We start from the raw sequence: 21,343 nt of genomic DNA, 5'->3' as shown, positions 1-21,343 counted from the left end.
GAAATCGATAGCAAATTATTTAAAGTTCTAGAATTATAATATCATTAGATTTTGGCACAACAGAGGAAGGTAATTCAACTTTGCTGTTATTACTGTAACAGATATAAACTTGAGAGGATTACAACTGAAAATCTCTCAAATTAATGCAATTTAGTTTGTGAAATACTATCATTGTGGTTTCTTGATGTTGAATCAGATTATCAAATAATTGGGTGGAGCTGGAGTTTCAGGGCAAATTAATCTTTAATATTCATGACTTGGAAGTGCCGGTGTTGGTCTGAGGTGGACAAAGTTAAAAATCTCACAACACCAGGTTATAAACCAGCAGGTTTATTTGGAAGCACTACCTTTTGGAGCACTGCACCACTTGATGAAGGAGCAGCGCTTTGAAAGCTAGTGCTTCCAAACAAACCTTGATTATAACCTGGTATAGTGAGATTTTTAACTTGAATATTCTTGTTATTTAACTAATATAAACCGTTATGCACTTTATTCCATGTAATGTACTCTCTCAAATATGTATTAGAATCATTTGGCCTAAAAAAATGCAAAAGCTCCAAGTCGATGTGAATATTTATTCATTCTATTAAACCCAAACACCCAAAATGAGCATGCTTTTCAGAAAATTATTCTCTTTTGCAATACACAAACAGATTTCCCTGTCATCTAGAGTCTTTACTTTGAACATCTTGTTTGCTCTAGTTGCTGGAAGCTAACTTACTGACGTGTTAAATAAAACGCTTCAGATTAAAAACAACTCCTCTTCAGTAAATTAGTGGTCTTTGGATCAGCAGTTTGGAAGATGAAATGAGAATAACATTTAACCACTTCCAGGAGCTGAGTTTGATACTGACCTATTGCTTATGGGTAGTGGGTGGGTCTCATACAACTGTTCAAATATCTCTGACGACTTTTAAACAAATACTCTGGCAAATGTGAATCAGTAGAAGCAAAATGCTTTCAAATTTGACTCTGTCTTAGGAAATTGGGAGAGATCTTTCAAGTAAAAAGTTTCATAAATGGAAATACCAAAGTGGTGCTAATTTGTGTCCATGCAAGATGTAGTATAATTCATTTGTTTGTTAATTTCAGCTAGAGGTCTGTCTTTAATGTTTGTACAAGAACTATTTGTAATTTTCTTCTCCATTTTCCTTTGCTGTAGTCGGGATATGTGGGGGCAGGGATCTTGTCTTTCTATATTTCAGCATACTCTGGGTGACCCATTGTCAGAGATCTGGAATTTAACTATCTTGAGAAAGCTGAATCCAAAACATTTGCTGCTTTTCTTTGTTGTTGTTTCTGCACACCTGTTCAGAGATGTTACCATACACCTCTGGAGCAAGTGAGACTTGAACCTAGGTCTCCGGGTTCAGGGGTAGGAACATTATCACTCCAACAATAAGGCCCCTGGGTCAGCATTCAACTGACCTGAACCAGGAGTTGGTTATCGGTACACAGTTGCTGGTAAGCTCACTTTAACAAAAAAAAAGTATCAACAAGCACATACAATTACATCATATTGTTTCACAGGATATGAGGTAACTAGACTGGTCAGCATTTTTTGACCATCCCTAATTGCCCTTTAGAAGGATATAGCGAGCTTCCTGAATGGCTGTCGTCTATGTGATGCAGTTTGTTGCATTATGCCTCAGTCATTATGTCAGGATACCTTGAAGCGACACTGGTCATAATGTCACTATGCATCAGAGCATGTGACCTGAGGGTTTAAAGGTCTCCTATTCCATTTTACCCGGTTCACTTGAAGCATGACACCCCAATTAGAAGTATGCTGCTCTGTTTTAATTTAGTCGACGCTTGTGTGCCTGTGAATATAATGCTTGTATATAATAATTATCTTGAATAAATGTCTGTTGATTTATCTTGAATAAATGTCTGGTATCCATGCCCAGTTTCTTATTTTATGAGAGATAAAACAAACATTGCTACAACAGGTAAAATACCCTTTTGGAGATAAACTTGCATCTCTGAAGGAATGTAGTTCCAGCAACAGTGAAGATATCATGATATAGTTCTAGGTCTAGCTGTGTGGCTTGGAGGAGAACATGATGTTCCTGTGCATTTGCTGCATTTGTCCTTCTAGGTGGTAGAGGCTGCAAGTTAGAAATTACTGTTGAAGGATTCTTGGTGTGTTGCTGAGGGGTATCATGTAGATGGGACATACTGTTGCTACTGTGTGTTAGGAGAAAACATAGAAGGTTGTGGATGGGATGCCAATAGAACTTCTTGAATGTTGTTGGAGCTGCATCTCGCCAGTGAAAAACAGAGTATTCCATCAGACTGCTGACTTTTTATTTGTTGATGGAGGGTAGGCTTTGGGGAGTCATGAGTTGAGGCATGTCCAGCAGAATCTACTTAATTGTTTTTTTAGAATTTTCAGAAGTGATTTTCAGTGAATTTAAATTGGGTCATTGAAGAACTGAGCATGCATTAGAAGCCTTTTGCAGATAAATATATGTTCAATGGCATAAACAATTGATACATTAATACCAATTATAACTGCACTTGTAAATATTCTTTAACCCAGTTTCTGATATCTGATTTCAGATACAGCTGAGCTTTGGAATGGTATAACGTATGATCATGTATCACAGGAATTGGCCTGGGAACAGGTCTGTCCTATGGAAGTCAGTGTAAACCTCTGCTGGATGACTAGAAGCAGTGACCATTGCATTGATCTACAAAATTCCTTCCACAAAAGACAACATAAAGTAAGTACATATGTTATGAACTTGAATGCACAGCCAAATCCTGCATAATATTTTTCTAGAGGTAAAAAGATTGCGGGAATGTGGTGGATAGCTTTATGGAGTTGACAAGATCATTTGGAAAAAGAACAATAATGTACTGGTGGCTGAGTCTGTTCCAGAAGGCATACTTTTAAGAATAACAACCAAATTGAGGGAAAACCATTAGTTCTTTCCAAAAGGATGTGGTTGACTTTTTAAAAATTATACTTAAAGTTGAGAAAAGGGAAACGGAATTTGATTCATCACCTGAATATTTCAAAGGATAAAAAGCAAAGCAGCAATTTGCACAACTAAAATCAAAGAAAATATTTTATATATAATATTGAGCCTGTGTTTCCTCTTCTGACTAGCAACCACAAATTTGACCTTTCAACACAAGTGCTTTCTAATTTGAACCATTTCCAAGTTTTCAGTTTGATTAGCGCAAGTTGTAGCAGTTTCGGGGGATGTTTTGCACTTTAGAAATCAGGATAATAGTCTGATAGCATAGTATGACATTTATTTGTCAGCTAACAAGATTTCTTTAATGTCAATTATTTACATTTTCTGATGCATGACTTTGTTCTATAAAACTTTCAGGCTGGCCCCAACAGAAACCTTGCCAATTATGATTCAAATACAACAAAGCATATGTGATATTTCTGTGGGGCTTAGCAGCAGATGAACTCGTCCAGTCATGACTGAGGGCATTAGACTAATTGTGGAGAGCTAGAGATTTTGGCGAATTAAACATAGCAGCAGACTGATGAAGCACAGATTGCAACAGGGCATTTTCAAAATTTTGTAAGAATGATCCATTAAAATTGGACCAAAGCTCAAATTTTGAAGTACTAAGGCAGATTATTGCCAATTTTATAATCAATTACAAAATTCAACCTCATAAACAAATGTTAAACTGCAGTTGTTTTAAAAGAAAAAGACAAATGTGATTTGAACAGATTAGGAAAATCAAAGGTCTCCCTGAATGAATTAAATATGGTAATCTGCATGGCTTTTGTCATCCAAATTATTTTAAGGTAGGCACTTTAATGAATATAGTTTTGATTTTTAAAAGAATCTCAGTCAATTCTTGTGTGGAAAATAATACTGGCTTTTTTGAATAGGTCAGGTATTCACGCGTAGATCCAAATCCAAGACTTTGTGTAAAGGTAAAACTTTTCCATTCTTCCATCTTAATTAGAATTTGATTTTCTTTATTTTCTAGTTAATGCTTCATAAACACACCTAATTGTGGTATTTTGTTAGCTTGCACCATCCATGCACGTTTTCTAGTTGTCGTCTGCCATCCTGAACAGGAATTCTGGATCTATTGGTTTCCTGTTCAACCCAGATGCCAAGGTGACTTGTGATACTCCTCCTGTTACTCGATGGTTAAAATCAATCCAGCGAGTGCAGATTCCAAGTCCAGGCTGGGATCATTTGGTGTGCGTGCGTGTGTGCTGTGCTAAGTGTTGAGTTTTTGAACAGAGCATTTCTATATTTTCTCAATCGAACGCTCAGATTTGAAAGTAATTTGGCCAACATAGAAATTATTTTTGGAATCGGAAAATTCTATTCTCAAAGATTCTGCCCTGTTCCTCGATATTGCGTGTTCAGTTTGTGCATACAAGTGTAAAAATGTAAAAGTGTAAAAATGTGAATATTTTATGGCTATTCATATTTTTACCTCAAAATTTTATACTCATCCCCCTAATGTATTGTATTTTCAACCTTGTTTTACAGTTTACCACAAATGAAGGTGTTTGGGTCAGATGTCCTTTTGCTTTTGGATATTCACCAGGTAAAAATGCATTTTGAATGAAGTTGCTCATTGTGTCATGTGGCCCTGAACATCTCTGATCACAGTTTAAGTATCTGGTCAGTTAACTGACTTAATTTGGGCAGAGCTTGCAACACTACTCTGGGTTTAGGCAGCTGTGATTCATACTCTGGATGGTATGTAGGTTTACATTGCACGTGTGGAAATCTGCCTGCTCAGGATCAAAACAGTCATCCTCACATTTAGGAAGTTAAAAGTGAATCTATTAATGTGTGAGTGATTGGAGGAAATTAAACCCTGCTATATAAAGCTGCAAAGAACTGTAGATGTTGGAAAATCCAACAGGTCTGGTAGCATCTTTGGAGATAACACAGAGTTAATGTTTTGGGTCCAGTGACCCTTCCTCAGAACACCATATGGTTTGCTACACGGTAGCCTTGTGGAATTGTCTGTAAATTGGGATGACTGAAAATTTGTAGATATTTGCATCAAGGTGGGACCATTGATTGTATATTGACACTATTATGTTGAAAATAAAATTTCAAAAGTTGTCAAGTTGGTGACCTGACTCCTAAATTATAATTTGTTTTGAATTGATAAATTTAAAATCAATATTTTTAATGCATCATAGTAAAGATTTGTTGGGGGTGGGGACATCTGAGGGATTTGATTGTAAATTAGAAATCGAGAAAGGGCAAGTTTTTCTTCATAGCTCCCGAGGGAGGCTGTCCAAAGAAATGCAAAAATCTGGCATCCTCTGAATGAAGTTATGTAAAGACCAAGCAACAAAATGAAAAATACCCTTGTTCATAAAGGCATTGCTTAAGCTGATCCATCTATTAAATTATTGGAGGTGTGCTAACATGTTTGAGGGAGATAAACATAAGATGGTGCAACAATATGCTAGTTATGACCTCTGTGCTTCCATTAGCAATTTTGAACTTATACTGAAGATTTGTTTCCATTTATGTTTAGAAACAAAACAAAATTTGAAGGACCTTGAAGAAAATTTTTTTTTTTCACACTATGTAGGGTATACAATGCACTGCCTGGAAGTGTGATGGAGGCAGGTCCAATTTGAGGCATTCAAGAGGGCATTAGATAATTATCTGGATAAAAGTAATGTGCCAGGGAATGGGGGAAAATCAAGAGATTAAATGAGTATCATTACTCAATGTCAATGAGCCAGAAAAGGCATGATGAAATTAATGACCTCTTTCTGTGCCATAACATGACTGTGATTTCTATAAAAGATGCACATTTTATCTATGTTCTGCAGTATGAGGCCTACTTTATCATTGTAACTGTCATCAGGTTCCATTCTTGTTCATAGAGTCATGCAGCATGGAAACAGGCCGTTTGGCCTAACCAGTCCACGTTGACCATGTTCCTGATCTAAACTAGTCCCATTTGCTACACCTGGTCAAATCCCTCCAAACCTTTCCTATTGATGAACCTATTAAAAAGACTCTTAAACATTGTAAATGTACCTGCATCCACCACTTTGTCTGGTGTAGGAAAGTTATAGAGTCACAGAGAAGTACAGCATGGAGCAGATACTTCGGTCCAACTCGTCCATGCTGACCAGATATCCTTACCTGATCTAGTCCCATTTGCCAGCACTTGGCCCATATCACTCTAAACCCTTACCATTCATATACCCATCCAGATGCCTTTTAAATGTTGCAATTGTACCAGCCTCCACCACTTCCTCTGGCAGGATATACCATACATGTACCCACTCTGCATGAAAAAGTTGCCCCTTAGGTCCCTTCTATATCTTTCCCCTCTCACCTCAAACTTACTCCCTCTAGTCCTGGACTCCCCCACCCCAGGGAAAAGACTTTGTGTATTTACCCCCTCCATGCCCTGCATGATTATATAATCCTCCATAAAGGTCATCCCACAGCCACCGACACTCCAGGAAAAACAGCTCCAGCCTATTCAGCCTCTTCCTACAACTCAAACCTTCTAACCCTGGCAACATCCTTTTCTGAACCCTTTCAAGTTTCACAACGTACTTCCGATAGGAAGGAGACTAGAATTGCTTGCAATATTCCAACAGTGGCCTAACCAATGTCCTGTACAGCAGCAACATGACCTCCCAACTCCTATACACAATGCACTGACCAATAAAGGAAAACATAACAAAATGCCTTCTTTGAAAGTTCTTTCAAAACAGACAGAAGACAGATTTCTTTCTGATTGGGTTCTTTTGAGGGATTACATTAAATCTGATCTGTCAGGCACTAACAGCAACAGTCTTTCCACTTGAAAAGACTGCCTCTCTCGGTAGTGACAGGGTCATATATGAACAGGCCATTCAGCACGTCGAGTCTTCCCCATTTTTCTGGATCATGGCCAACCATCTCAACACCATTTTCTGGCGATCTCCACTTTACTTAATGTCATCAATTTTCAGAAACTCATCTATTCTGACTTGAAACTATTCAAACATTGAGCCTGCACAGCCCTGAGGAGTAGAGATTTTTCTAAAATTTATCACCATGTAAGTGAACAAATTCTCATATCATCTGTCCACAATTCCTTGCTCTTTACCCCGGCAGTAGATATGAGAGTCTCCAGCCAGGCGAAACAAACATCCTTTCTTTCTGAACTTGGTTATGCCCAGTAAAACTTCAAGCAAAACTCATGACTGTGAATCGGCCAGGCATTGAACCCAGACCCACTGAGCCACCAATACAAATGCTTACAAAGATTGCTACAACTATATTCCAATTTGAATTCCAGCTGAAAATTAATTAGATATTGCTGAAATAGCGACAACCCAAGTAGGAAAATCACAATGAAGCACCGTTTGTTTGATCAGTTTGTTAACTACTGCAGAATTGCCCTTGAATAGACAGAAACAAAGAACTGTACAGCACAGGAATGGGCCCTTCGGCCCACAATGTTGTGCCCACATGATGCCAAATTAAACTAATCCCTTCTGTCTGTCCTTCGTCCATATCCCTCCATTCCTTGCATAGTCATGTGTTTATCTAAAAGTCTTTTGGATGCCTCTATTGTATGTGCCTCAACCACCACCCCTGAAAGTGTGCTCCACACTTCTACCACACTCTGTGTGTTTTTTTAAAAAACTTGCCCCTTACATCTTTTTAATTTTCCCACTCTTATCTTAAACGCATGCCTCCTAGTTTTAGACACTTCAACTACTGGAGGAAAATTCTGTCAAGCCTCTCTGTGTATCTTATAATTTTATAGATTACTATCAAGTCTCTCCTCTGCTGCTCCAGAGAAAATAACCTGAGTTTTTCTAGTCTGTCCTTAATAGTTCATATCCTCTAATCCAGGCAGAATCCTGGTAACCCTCTTCTGTACCCTCTTTAAAGCTTCCACATCCTCCTGTAATGTGGAAACTGGAATTGAATGCTACACTCTAACTTTGGCCTAACCAAAGTCTTAGAAAGCTGCAATGTGACATCCTGACTCTTGTACTCAATTCTCTGACCGATAAAAGCAAGCATGCCATACGCCTTCTTTACCATCTTGTCTACTTGTGTGGCCACTTTCAGGGTGCCATGGACTTGTACCCCAAGATCCCTCTGTACATCAATGCTGTTCAGGGTCCTGACATTAACTGTATACCTTTCCTTAACCTTTGATTTCCCAAAGTGCAGCACCTCACACTTAACTGGATTAACTCTATCTGCCATTTCTCCACCAATATCTGCAACTGATCTATATCCCATTGTATCCTTTGACAACTTTCTACATTATCCACAACTCCACCAATTTTTGTATCATCTGCAGACTTACTAACCCACCCATCTACAGTTTCATCTGTCATTTATATATCTCAAAACTGTTTTCTCTAATGTTTCAGATCTGTTATCTTAACTGGTTTCTCTGAACTGAGCCACAATACATTCCCTCACCTTCAAAATGTCAGCTTGTCTTGCTGCTCCATTTATTTCTCCAACTTTGAGAATTTATCTTCAATAGGACTTAAATTTTGCTGGATAACTTCAAGATTCCACTCCATTGTTTCCAGAATCCTCCTCTTGTCTGAGATCTCTGAGTAAACACTCCTCTTTCTCAATACGAACCTGGTGCATTTTAGTGAATTTGGATGTGATGTGTATCAGCAGACTGCCTGGTCGTTCCTACAGAATCCTGAAACAATTTTTTTATTCTCATCTATGTTAAACACTATACCAGAGAGCAGTTGTTTAAGTTCTTTACTGTTTTCAACTTAGATAATTAAACATATCTTTGTTTGGAAGCTGCTTCAACTATCAGCAGACTTAAGATGAAATAAATACATTGTGGACGCAAAAGTCTTTTACACGAGTCAGCAAGCCCTGTGGCTGCATTTTACAGGCACTGGCCAGATGGACAGTCAGTTAGAAGCTGAGATGCAGCCAGTAGAAACCCATCTGCCAACCATCACGCATCCAGCTAAATTGACTGGCTAACAGTGGTATTTACAGCCATCAGTGGAAGGACATTTTATCATTGAAAGCTGCAGGCCTGGCTCGGAACTCCATCCATCATTCCCTTCCAAGTCAGCCAGTAACGGGCATTGTCAGGACCACGTAGGAGGTGACAGCTGTCCTGGAATGGCAGGTCCTGAGGTTTTAGAGTGGGGGGGGGGGGGGGGGGTATCAGAGAGCCTAGGGATTTGAATGGGGGTCTGCAGTGGTGGTGGAGTTCTGGTTTTGGAAGTCAGGTGGGCACCAAAGAAAGGACAGCGGCATTTTGGAGAGAAGATGGCCTCCAAATAGGGGTACTGTGTGTGTTCACCTTTCCTTCCTGTCTTCTCCCACATAGGCCATTAAAAAGAGCCTGCCCATTTCTTCCCTGTTGTCTGTGCCAACAACATGAAGCTATCATAAGTGCATGATTGCAGTCAATACCTTGTAAACGGGCCTTATTGATCTTTTTATTTATTTACATCTGGAGAAGGGGTTGCTAATTTTAGCAGCCACCCGTCTAACCTCCATTTTGTGGAGGTGAGTTGAGAGCATGTAGGTGGTCTCTTGACTTATTGGAATATCCCCCTGCACTTACCCACTAATAACCCTGGAAAGGTCATGTGAAATCCAGTCTCCTCTATAACATGTGTAGCTGGTGTAGATCTTAACATTGTGTCATAGCACAAATTGAGTGATCGAAAGCTGGCACCAAGTTTGGATTTTATTAGGAAAGGACTTAAAAGTTGCTGTGGAGACACCGTCATACAAAGTCAAGGGCTACCTCGATATCTTTGAAATTAAATTCTTGGAACTGATCCAAAATTTTAGATTTATTGGGCATAAACTGAGATCCTCACCTCAAAACTACAAATGTACTATTTTCAGAGCAGACTTCGAAGCATGATGGTCACCAGTTAACAATTATTTTTAATATAGCTTGGAACATGACTTTTGATGAGCAGTACAGTAAGCTTCAGTTTACATTCAAGACTTTGAACAAGGCTGAATTCAAGATGGCGTTGTGTAACAGGTCTGCCCCCCATGAGTGTGACCCACTGAAGGAGCTGCAAGTTACTGCAAACACGGTGAGTTCATGTTGATTTTAAACCACAGATTAGTCAGTGGGACTAAAGATGCTATATACTTTCATATGCAACAACATATTTTCACCACAGACTTGAGAAGGTTTACAAATATACAGATACATTAAATATTTGCAAAATACAATTATTCCCAATCCCACTAAAGTAAAACTTAAATTTAATTGGAACTCTGAACATAAGCTGTTTTGCATTCTACAACTTATTTAATTATTCTGACTGTCGATCAACATTCTAAACTGATCTTGCTTGGCATTTCAAAATAAACATCCTATGGAAGAGAAGTCATGTTGTACTTGACCCTCCAATGATGCTATTTGGATAATGTTTCTGAGGTAGTTGTTTTTAATAGGAAGATTTGCAATAACTTCGGAGTTGTTCGTTGATTCATATATCCGTTCCTGTCTCAAAGCAGTAACTCATTAAAATGTTTCCTGTTCCAGGTTGGTGCCTATACTCGAGTTTTTAACCTGTCGCAGGAAGAATATGACAGCAATTTTTGTATACAGGTATGAGAGCTTTTAATTTAGCAAAGATTTTTCTTCTTAAATTTTGACTTCCTATTCTGAAGTTGGAGATTTGGATTGGCTTATTCAATACAAGACCAACCAGGGTAGCCTATTTTCCCATGGGGTGGGGGTGGAAGTATTGGAGCACATGCATTTCATCAAAATATACCCAGCAGGGTTTGCTCAATAGCAATTGAAAGCAACAAAATCTAGTCACGTTCTCTTCTGCAGCCAGGGGTGATCAAGCTGTTTATAACACTTCACTAATTGCCAGAACTTCCAAATCAGTGCATGTAGGGTTATATTTCCTTGTCTTAAAAAAAATGAACAATCGATAACAAATCTAAATTGATTTGTCCTGACAGGGATGGCGGACAGATGTAGAATATTCTGTTCGGATTCAATTCTGTGACATCATGTGGAGTAAGTGGCTTATTTATCTTTCTTTTTGAGAGGATTGCTGCTGAGCTATCCAATGTGTTTGCTTTTACATTTGTACTGAATACTCTGTTTCAAATAATTTGTTACAACATGAAGTTCACACTGATGAATTGTTGGAGGCACAATCTTTCTGATGTGCCATTGCACTCAGGTTCCTTCTTGTAGCCTCTGTTTTTACAGCATAGAAATAGGCCCTTCAGCCCATCATGCCTGTGCTGGTCAAAACAACCACCTAACTGTTCTAATTCCATTTTCCAACACTTGGTCTATGGACTCGTATGCCTTGGCATCACAAGTGCATACCTAAATACTACTCCACCACCCTAACAGACAGTGAGTTCCAGATTCCCACCACCCCTGGGTGAAAAGATTTTCCCTTCCATCTTCTCTAAGTCATCTGCCTCTTTTCCAAGATTTATGCCCTTGGTTATTTGATCCTTCCAACAAAAGGAAACATTTCTTCCCCTCTCCCGTATCTATGTCCTTCATAATTTGATGCACCTCCATTTTCTCTGCTCAAAGGAAAACAACCCCAATCTGTCATTGTCTTAACTGAATCTCTCCAGCCCAGGCAACTCTCCTCTCCTCCCTCTCCAGTGCTATCATTTCCCTCCTATAATGTGGACTACAGAACTGCACAGAATATTCTAGCTGTGGCCGAACCAGCATTTTATAAAAGTAAAGTTGCCATGGTCTTACCAGCTATAGGGCTGCTCTCTCATTAGAGAGAGACAACTGGTGGTTTAACCTGAGGTCATCATGCTTCAGGCGAGGGGAGAGGTTGAGAAGGAGAATTGAACCCATACTTTGGCATTACTCTGCATTACAGACCAGCTCTCCAGCCAACTGAGCTAAAATGGCCCCATGTACAATCCCAGCATAACCTCTGTTATGTTCAACTCAATACCTCAACTAATGCTTTATTAACCACATTATCTACTTGTTTTGATACCTTAAGGGATTGGTATACATGTGCACCAAAGTCCTCTGATCCTCGATGCTTCCCAGAGTTCTTTATGTATTCTCTTGCTTTGTTTGTCCTACCCGAGTGCATCACTTCAAATCTATCCAGACTGAATTCCATTTCAGTCTGTCAGACCAGCCAAGTGTCCTCTTTATAGTCTAAGGCTATCCTCCTCCCTATGTACCACCACACCAAACTTTGTATCATCTGAAAACTTACTGATCAACCCTCGTACATTCAAGTCTAAAACATTTATGTAACCACAAATAACAAGGGCCCCAACACTGAGTCTTGTGGGACACTACTGGATGCAAACATTCAGTTTAAAAAAAAACCCTCAATCATTACTCTCTGCTTCCTGCCTCTTAGCCAATTGTGGATCCAACTTGCCAAATTTCCTTGGATCTATGTGGTCTTATCTTTGCTATTAGTCTCCCATGCGGGACCTTATCAAAAGCTTTGCTGATGTCAAAGTAGACTATATTAGAATCTACAAATGTGGTCACCCTTTGAAAAAAATCAAATTGTTTAGGTATGACCTCTCCTTAACAAAACCGTGCTAACTATTCTTCATTAATCCCTACCTGTCCAAATGCAGATTAATTCTGTCCCTCACAATTGCTTCCAATAGTTTCCCTACCACCGAGGTCATATAGTTTCCTCATCTATCCCTTGGTTCCTTCTTGAGTAATGCTGCTATTTTGGCTGTCCTCCAGTTCTCTGGCACCTCTGCTGTAGCCAAAGAGGAATTGAAAATCTTTGCAAGTGCCTCTGCGATTTCCTTCCTTGCCTTACTCAAACAGAAACTGGGATACATATCATCGAACCCTGGAAATGTATTTACTTTTAAGCCTGCCTGACCACTCAACCTCCTCTCTGCCTGTCCTAATGATATCACAGACCTTCTCCCCAATTTCTAGGTCCTCTTACGAGTGAGTGCTGACCCAAAATATTCATTTTGAACCCTATCCATGTGCTCTGGCTCCACGCAAATATTACCACTGTGGTCATCAACCATCCATCCCTTCTGATTCCATTTTCCAGCATTTTCCTGTAGTCTTGTATGCTTTTACATTTCAAGAGCTCACCTAAATAGTTCTTCAGTTCTTAGACAGTGAGTTCCAGATATCCACAATTCTGGGTGAATTTTCTTTTCCTCAAATTCCTTCTAAACATCCTGTTCCTTGCCTTAAAACAGTGGCCTTTGGTTATTTTCCTGTCTGCTAGGGGAAAAGTGGCTCCTTGTCTATGCCCCTCAGAACTTTATGTACCATGTACCTTCCTCAGCCTTCTATGTTCAAAAGGAATCCGTCTTGGGTGGAGTTTAAAATATATTGTGGGACGATTTGTGAAGAGAAGGGGAGGTCTTCCTGATGTCCTGATCAATATTTATTCCTCAACTAACATCACAGCAAACAACATCACAAAGAAAAGGGAACATCTGGTTATTAGCACACAGCTCTGTGGGGAAGTTTGCTGGATGCTGATTGATTGTTGGAAATACTCTACCACAAGCTGCCAGTAGTTGTTTCCACAGTGCAGAGGACCCTCAAATATCTGAACAACACGAGTGAGGAGTATTTTGTTCGGATAATTGAATGCTGGATAACAGGTTGGCCAAGCATCGGGACTTTGCGATCTTGTCCAAATAATCCGAAATTCGGATAATCGCGGTTCCTCTGTGTATGAGAAATTTGAATATGGTTATAAATCTTCATATGGGAGAAACAAATTGTGAACAGATTTGTGCATAGCATTGGATCTAAAAAGTTGCTAATCATGTTGATAATTTTGCTACAAGAAGGAAATTGCAGGGAACTTTGAAGACTTCAGCCATTAACCACACTGATATGAAGTCAGAGTTGAATGAAATGGGAAACCATTAATATCAGGTGGATGAACTTCTGATGGAAGCATTTGTCACAGAACTCTCCAAAGGATAGAAGAGCAAACAATAAAATCTTAAACTCTGTCTGTCCTCTAACTGTTATGTTAGCAAAATTATAAGTCTTTTAGTGCGACAGTAGGAGGGATAGTTGGGGAGAGTCTAGGAGTGGAGACTAGGCTCCATTCTTTCTTATTCCTCTTGGAATTACGTGTTGGGGAATCGAGAGGAGTCTTTGGGAGTGAAGTGAAGGGAAATTTCAGTTACGAATGATGTGATTTCTTTTACATTTTACATAGTACTGTATAAATCAGTCATGCAATATCCATTTGTTTCCAGTTACAGAATTAAAAGCCACGGGTACTTCCTCAGCGTATACCTGGACAGTTGCAATCTTTATGATTTTAGTGATTCTACTGACTGTGATCCTTGTTGCAGGATACATGTTCTGCAGAGGTGAGAAATAATAGTGAAACAGTATTCATTGTTTGTTTGAATTGTTGGTATTGACTGTTGCTTGGCCTTGAAAGAAGATGTGCATTTCACTTTAAAGCATTAATGTTGTTATGAATGTATGAATTGTAACTTTACACAGCTTATAGCAGCAATATACAATGGTAATCATTAACAGTAAAAGCAGACACTTTTCACCATCTTTTTCTCTCGGGGGTCGACTTTTTCTTGGCATTAAAATACTTTAACGCATGTTACTCTTTTATTGGAATACAGACTGGGTCATGGAAAATACTCTGTCATTTTACTCAGTGTGGCTGTTTTAAAACCTAACTGCAATAGTTCCCTAACATTCCTTCCCTACCTTTTAATATTTATCTTCCTCTTGGATACGTGAGTAGATCTTGCATTTATGGACTTCTGCATCACATTCCGCCCCCCCACCTTTGTGAGGAGGCTTTTATTGCTTTTTGTTTATTGGCCTATTTACTAGTCTGATTTTTAACTCCGTCTGGCTGATGGAAAAGCAGCTGTAGAGAGGTCAAGAGTGGAGGAGTGTGACAAAGTGGGCACGTCAAAGAAAAATACCCTCCTCTCCTAGATCCACAAGACCCACCTTGTGTTCGGGCAGGCTGGCAAAGTCACCACCTCCTATTGCAAGCTGCAGGAGGATACCCATCTGGAGAGTGTAGCTTGACTTATTGAGGCCTGAACCTCCAAGTGGACAGTGCCATTTGCTGAGATGATTTAAGCAGCCTAATGGCGATCTCTACAACCTTTCTGAAACCCTTTAATATTTCATGACTGAGCAGGAAAGCTCTTTCCTTGCTACATTGTGTTTTATTTTTAATCACTTGCCCATGCAGGGGTGGGGATGAGAAGTGTGCCACTAAATTTGGCAGCACCCTTCTTGACTTGATGTCCAAGAACCTTGAGGGAATCCAGCCTTTCATTGGCAGTGAGAAGCCTAGACTTTTTTGAGGACATTTTATTCCAGGAGAACCTCAGATGGCGAAAATCTGTGCTCCTCCCACCAAGAGCTGCCAACTAATCAGAGGCTAACAATTCTCTTTCACCATTAGTACCAACTGAGGCAGTGGCTCCTGCTAATAATTAATTTAGGTCTTTGCCAGGGACAGCGAGCAAAGTAAATGAGGGCAAGTTGGGGTTGGTGGAAGGGGCATCGACAAGTGTTGTGGTGGGTGAAGAGGTGGGGCAAGGAATTGGCTTTCAGTGGGCACCTGCTGCCCCTTCCTTGCACATTGTCTCTCAATCAAGCGGCACGTCTTTGACTGATTGATCCCTTCCCCTTTCCAGGAAGCTGTAAGTCAATGCATCATTTAGTTTCCCATTTATGAAGAGTCCAATGGTGGCAGAATAAAACCCAGAAGTGGGCATTAATGTTCCACTTACGGACCTCAATTGGCAACTCAATGGGAAGGCTGCCACAGAGACTTAACCACACAAACTGAATCAGAGGGAGGGGGAATGGCAGCAGGATTTCCAACCCTGTATCCTCCTACATGATCATAGAGCTTCTGCCTCTGAGCGTGCCTAAGGATAGTGATCCTTCACTGGAAAGGTTTTATAATAGCTTGTCAGATCTGCATGCATTTCATGCCCAGTCTCTGGAAAATAAATCCTTTCCAATGATAGTAGTAATAATGCTTTTATCAGTATTGTTTATGTTTGAATCCAATCGCATCCATGCATTTTTTTCTTCAAAATAGGAAAATGTGTGGCAGGCAATCAACCTGATTTTTTAATATCTAGACTTAATATCTAGACTTTGCATGTTAAAAGCCAGTGTCACTAAAACTCCAAGGCCTGCACAGAAGTAGCTTTACAGTAGATTCAGCAGTGCTAAGGCATTATATGGGAACTATTCACTTTTTCTCACAATTGTTTCTTAAATAGAAAATTCAATGTGTACAATAGTAAAGATGTACTTTCCTTCTCTTTTTATTGCTCAACATTTATATAGCTCTTCATCGTCCATACAGAAAAGTGGTTCAGCATTCAAGCCAGTCATCCAAAAGGTAGGAAAACTTCTCAGTTGCGAATAATAGCAGAAGCATTTAAAGCAAGATAATGCTTTGGACTTGTCAAAAGCGAGAGGTTTTTATACTGTACTGGTGACTTTGATTTGGCCTGATATTAATTAGAAATTGTACTTTTCAAAGATTTTTTGATACTTAATTTTAAAATTTCCATTGGATCTAACCCAATAATATTTGGAAGTGTAACTTTCTAAACAGTACCTTGATCTTCTTTGGGGCTACTTGTTCCTCCATATCTGAAGATCCTTTCACTTGCCAATTTGAATCCCTTTTTAAGAGAATGTAGCCAACAATCACATAATACATTTTAATGAGCTGATCTGGAGATGGGTGTTTAAATATTCAGCAATTCCAAGAACATGTTCTCCTTGTAACATAGGTCGTGGTTTCATATTTGAGAACTTAGTGAGTCCATTGATGACCTCGTTATTTCCTGAAAGTTTGTAACAGTTGGCGTTAGAATTCCGACTCGGAAAAATGTTTCACTCTCCAGCAGCCTCAAGTTTCCACTCATTTTCCTTTGTATGCTGGTGGACAAAAAAATACACCATAAAATAATAAAGTCAGATAGTGCTTTAAATCTAATTTTATCAGAATCCTTTATTCGCTTAAATTTGATTAATATGATTGAACTATGAAAAAAAAACTTAATGTCAATCTGCCACTTGTGGAAAAAAAATGGATTTAAAATTACTGAAAACATTTTTTTTAAAAGACTTTTTTTTTAACCTCACTTATGGTAAAGTAGTGAATGCTAAAAAAAAATCAAAACATCTTCTCATGCTCAAAAGATCCAGCTTTAATTTCAGAGATCTATGTTCAAGTCTCATCTGCTCCAGAAGTATGTAATAACATTAGATTAGTGAGGGTGACACGGTGGCACAGTGGTTAGCACTGCTGCCTCACAGTGCCAGAGATCTGGGTTCAATTCCTGCCTCAGGCGACTAACTGTGTGGAGTTTGCACATTCTCCCCGTGTCTGCGTGGGTTTCCTCCGGGTGCTCCGGTTTCCTCCCACAGTCCAAAGATGTGCAGGGCAGGTGAATTGGCCATGCTAAATTGCCCGTAGTGTTAGGGTAGGGGTAGGGGTATGGGTGGGTTGCACTTGTTGGGCCGAAGGGCCTGTTTCCACACTGTAAGTAATCTAATCTCTGAACAGGATGATTAGGAAAATAACTTGATTTCCTTATGAGTATTCTGTGATTGAGGACAATTAGCATAAAATCCTAAAATAATTAATCAACCATAAATGTGAAACCAATTTTGTGGTTGAGACCTGCTTTAGGTCAAAGGTTTTTAAAACTGGTATTAAAAATCACACAAACCTGAAACATTCTTAAAATCCCATGATATTTTGCCCAGCTACAGTAATGTTGGTAAAAGTACATTGGACAGGATATTTAAGGCTATCATCTGCATCTCTACTTATTTTACAGAAGTGTTATTGATTATTTTTCAGAATGTCCGTGGACATACAAGAAGCCTCTCCCCTCTGAAGATTTTATCATATATATCAAGCTAAGCAAAGATTTTGCTACATTTCTCTGTGAAATGAAGAGAACATTTATTCTGAGCTGCTTCTGTGAAAAGAAGGTTTAGAACATTGAGCAGATCTCCTACTATTTATTGCAGCATACGTTGCCTTAGATTATGGGTGCAACACTTATTCTAGTTTTATCAGAAGCACACATAGAAAAGCTTCAATACTCATTTATGAAGAAGTGAAAAGACAATAAGCTTGAGAATAGATATTTTGTTGTTCTGCTTTTGACAACGGACCAACCTTTTGTTTTCAGGTCTAAGTATGTAAAGCTGCAGACAAATCCAGATGTAGCTAGTTATTCAACTAGTATACTCTGAATTAAATGTATTATTGTGGTGCTTGCAACTATAGAATACATTGAGTATTTTTCATCTTTTTGCCCTTAGATTAGTGAGTACTTGTGGTTAATGGTAGCTGTAGAGTTAAGAAGTTTTTTTAGCTTTGACAAAGGGTCAGTTAGACTCGAAATGTCAGCTCTTTTCTCTCCTTACAGATGCTGCCAGACCTGCTGAGATTTTCCAGCATTTTCTCTTTTGGTTTAAGAAACCTTTTTTTTTCTTAGTTTATCCATGAATCTAGGTGTTAATGTAAATCTGTGTCTAGATTCTGCAGGGATTGGCATATCTTTGCCTGATACAGAGAATTCGGGAGTTGTTTTATTTGCACAAAGCCAATTGCATATTTTCTCATTCTCTCTTTCTCTCTCTCTCTCTCTCTCTCTCTCTCTAAAGTATTAATGACATAAGTGGCAGTGTAAAAGGTGTTTAAGATGCTCAAGTATGGTTCGACTCTTTCCAAGTTGTACCAATTGTAAAGATTTGGAGTAGCAATTGTATACTTCTGTATAAGTATTTTGTAAATACCTTTGTGACTATCTATTCAGAAAGATATTTTTGGTGGCCACTGTACAATGATGAAATGAAAATATTTTAAGCTGTAACTTAATTCAGGACTGAAGTAATTGAGCTGAGAAATATTAAACACTTATCCATCAATATTTGTCTCCACTAGATAGTTTGGAATATCTATCAAAAGCAACTTGTACAATTATGTGTTTGCTAATGTTTTGATATTGAAAATGTACTGTTTAGTATTATACTTTATCTAACATTGCTTTATTTTAGAAATTGTCTTTTTCAATGTTACAACATACATTAAAACCAGTATTAGTGACTCAACAGTGAGGAACTTAGTGCATTTTATAAGTGTATTTTGAAACGTGTTTACTGAGATTGTTGGTAGAACTTAAGTTTCTTGTCTGAAACCTCTTGTTCAGGAACAGTTTTGGAAAGGTTCTTGAGGTGAAACAAAACAAGATCTATAAAATGGCAAAGACATTGGATATAATTGATTTTTCTTCGACCCAAAATATTATGAAGTTTAAGTGGATTTGGTTGCACTGAATACCCTGCTGTGCTCTTCATGGTTACTGAAATATTTGCTCAATATGTATATGTAAATTGGAAAAACGGTTGTATCACAGACTCATTCTATATAATTAAAATGCATCTCACAATTTTGCTACATGTATGGATTACAACTGCATTGTAATTTTTAAAAACATAAATTAAAAAAAAGTCTTCTTTTTTGTATTTCTGTCTTGCTATTTATTTGGTTGATCTCTTGTGTGGCTGCTGAATGTGGTTTTCTCTTTGTTCTGGAATATTGATTCCAACCTGGGAGTGATGGTGAGAATTTAAGTGTAGTAAAAAACACTCTGATCTGAATCTTACCAAAAATTGGCTAAGTGTCATTTTTGACAAATTGCATGTTGTTTTTCTTTCCTTGTGAATATACTGAAGACCCTGTGGACTGAACCATGCATTAGAACCTTAACTGCAGCAAGTGTATTGTCTATTTTACCTTGGGCTGTATTACACACACACACACACACACACACACACAGAGTCTCACTTAAGGGGTTGCTCAGACAAAGTTACTCTCAGACAGGCATTTGGCACTTAAAACACAGCAGAGGACTTGAGAATTCCCAAGGGTATAAGCATGTGGCAGTGCCCAGGGTACTTGGCTTATACTTCTAAGATCTCATGCCAATCTTTGCAGATGACTTGCACATTGATGGAACAGGAGCTTTGTTTATTGATGAACTGGCTGTGTTATAGTCCTTCCAACACAATGTTTCTAGTCTCTTGAATCCTGCCTCTTGGGGAAGCCAGTTGTGTTGGTTAAGCCTAGTGTCTGGGCTGCAGCATCAATGTGATCTTGAAAAAGTGCTTTGGTAACAAGCCTGATGGAGCCTTTTCTATGAACATTTTAAGAGCACGTGGACACCAGGATAGGATGGCTACCCACTCCATCAGGTTGCGGATCCTGTTCAGGGAGTTCTGTGAACGTATGCTGAGTCACCCTCAGCCTGTGGTGACATTGGGCCTCACTTAACTGGAGGTGATGGTACTCTAGCCCTCATGTGCCTCCTGAGCGGCCCTTCAACTGTGACCCTTCTCACTGGAGGTTTCTGCTCTTCCTGGGCTTGCTGATGGAGCCTTTTGCTGATGCATTTGTTCCTCCACAAACTGTCTGCACCTTCCCTTGCATCACAGCGACAGCAATGATGGAAACTCCTACTGTAGCTCGATCCTTTATTCATTACTAATAATGAAGCTACATGGGGAACTTAAGAAACAGAAAAGGTTTTTAGTATTGTGAACAGTTGCATTTGCATTCCTCTCAATTTAGCACAATGCTCTGTAAGTGCGACATGGAGAACTCTGACAAGCAGGCTCATGGAATATGTTTATGTGGATTGTTGATACAGGATCCTTTTCTGACAAACTCTGCACCTGTCAAGTCACAAAGAGACAGTGAGAGATTGTTAGTGCTGAGACCCTGTCCTCTTAGACCCACATCACCTAAGAAAGGCATCATTGCATAAAAGAGCATGTTGTTGAATACTTGCAGTTCAAAGTGATAGGGCATCAGTTCCATGTTCCTGTGCAACCTAGGGATCTTGCTTTATTTTTATATTTTATGGCCTGCAGGTGCCAATTTTAAGATCACGTGTGATCACTTCTGCTTTACAGACATGACTTTCTTGAATCTGCAAGGACTAATGACATGGTCAAAATAGCTGGTGAACAGGATTGTATTCCACACACACTGCATGGTTTTCACATGCAGGATTCCATGTTTACAGATAACTTCAACCTCTACTGTGAAAGTCCCTGTTAATGCGATTGCCCCTTGAACAATCTCAAGACTCATACAATCATAAAGTCTTAGAGCTGTACAGCAAGATAACACACCCTTTGATCCAACTCATCCATGTCGACCAGATATTCTGAATTAATCTAATCCCATTTGCCAGTATGTGGATTATCTCCCTCTAATCCTTCCTATTCATATACCTAACCAGATGCCTTTGAAATGTTGTCATTGTACCAGCCTCCACTACTTCCTCTAACA

General features: G+C 39.0%; 1 protein-coding gene across 1 annotated transcript in view; it reads left to right on the top strand.

Annotated features, from left to right (window-relative positions):
- Positions 1-19,458, top strand: part of LOC140466854 (interleukin-17 receptor E-like protein) — a 38,515-nt gene extending 19,057 nt beyond the window's left edge. Inside the window, exons 10-18 of the mRNA XM_072562586.1 lie at positions 2,566-2,729; positions 3,872-3,916; positions 4,491-4,548; positions 9,903-10,051; positions 10,510-10,575; positions 10,941-10,998; positions 14,205-14,321; positions 16,303-16,357; positions 17,837-19,458. Coding sequence (XP_072418687.1) covers positions 2,566-2,729; positions 3,872-3,916; positions 4,491-4,548; positions 9,903-10,051; positions 10,510-10,575; positions 10,941-10,998; positions 14,205-14,321; positions 16,303-16,357; positions 17,837-17,873 — 749 coding nt within the window. The 3' untranslated portion in view covers positions 17,874-19,458. The remainder of the gene's footprint in view (positions 1-2,565; positions 2,730-3,871; positions 3,917-4,490; positions 4,549-9,902; positions 10,052-10,509; positions 10,576-10,940; positions 10,999-14,204; positions 14,322-16,302; positions 16,358-17,836) is intronic.
- The last annotated feature ends 1,885 nt before the right edge of the window (positions 19,459-21,343 follow it).

The sequence above is a fragment of the Chiloscyllium punctatum genome, chromosome 44 (genome assembly GCF_047496795.1).
Source record: "Chiloscyllium punctatum isolate Juve2018m chromosome 44, sChiPun1.3, whole genome shotgun sequence".
NCBI classification, from domain to species: Eukaryota; Metazoa; Chordata; class Chondrichthyes; order Orectolobiformes; family Hemiscylliidae; genus Chiloscyllium; species Chiloscyllium punctatum.
This window is presented reverse-complemented; position numbering and strand designations above follow the sequence as displayed.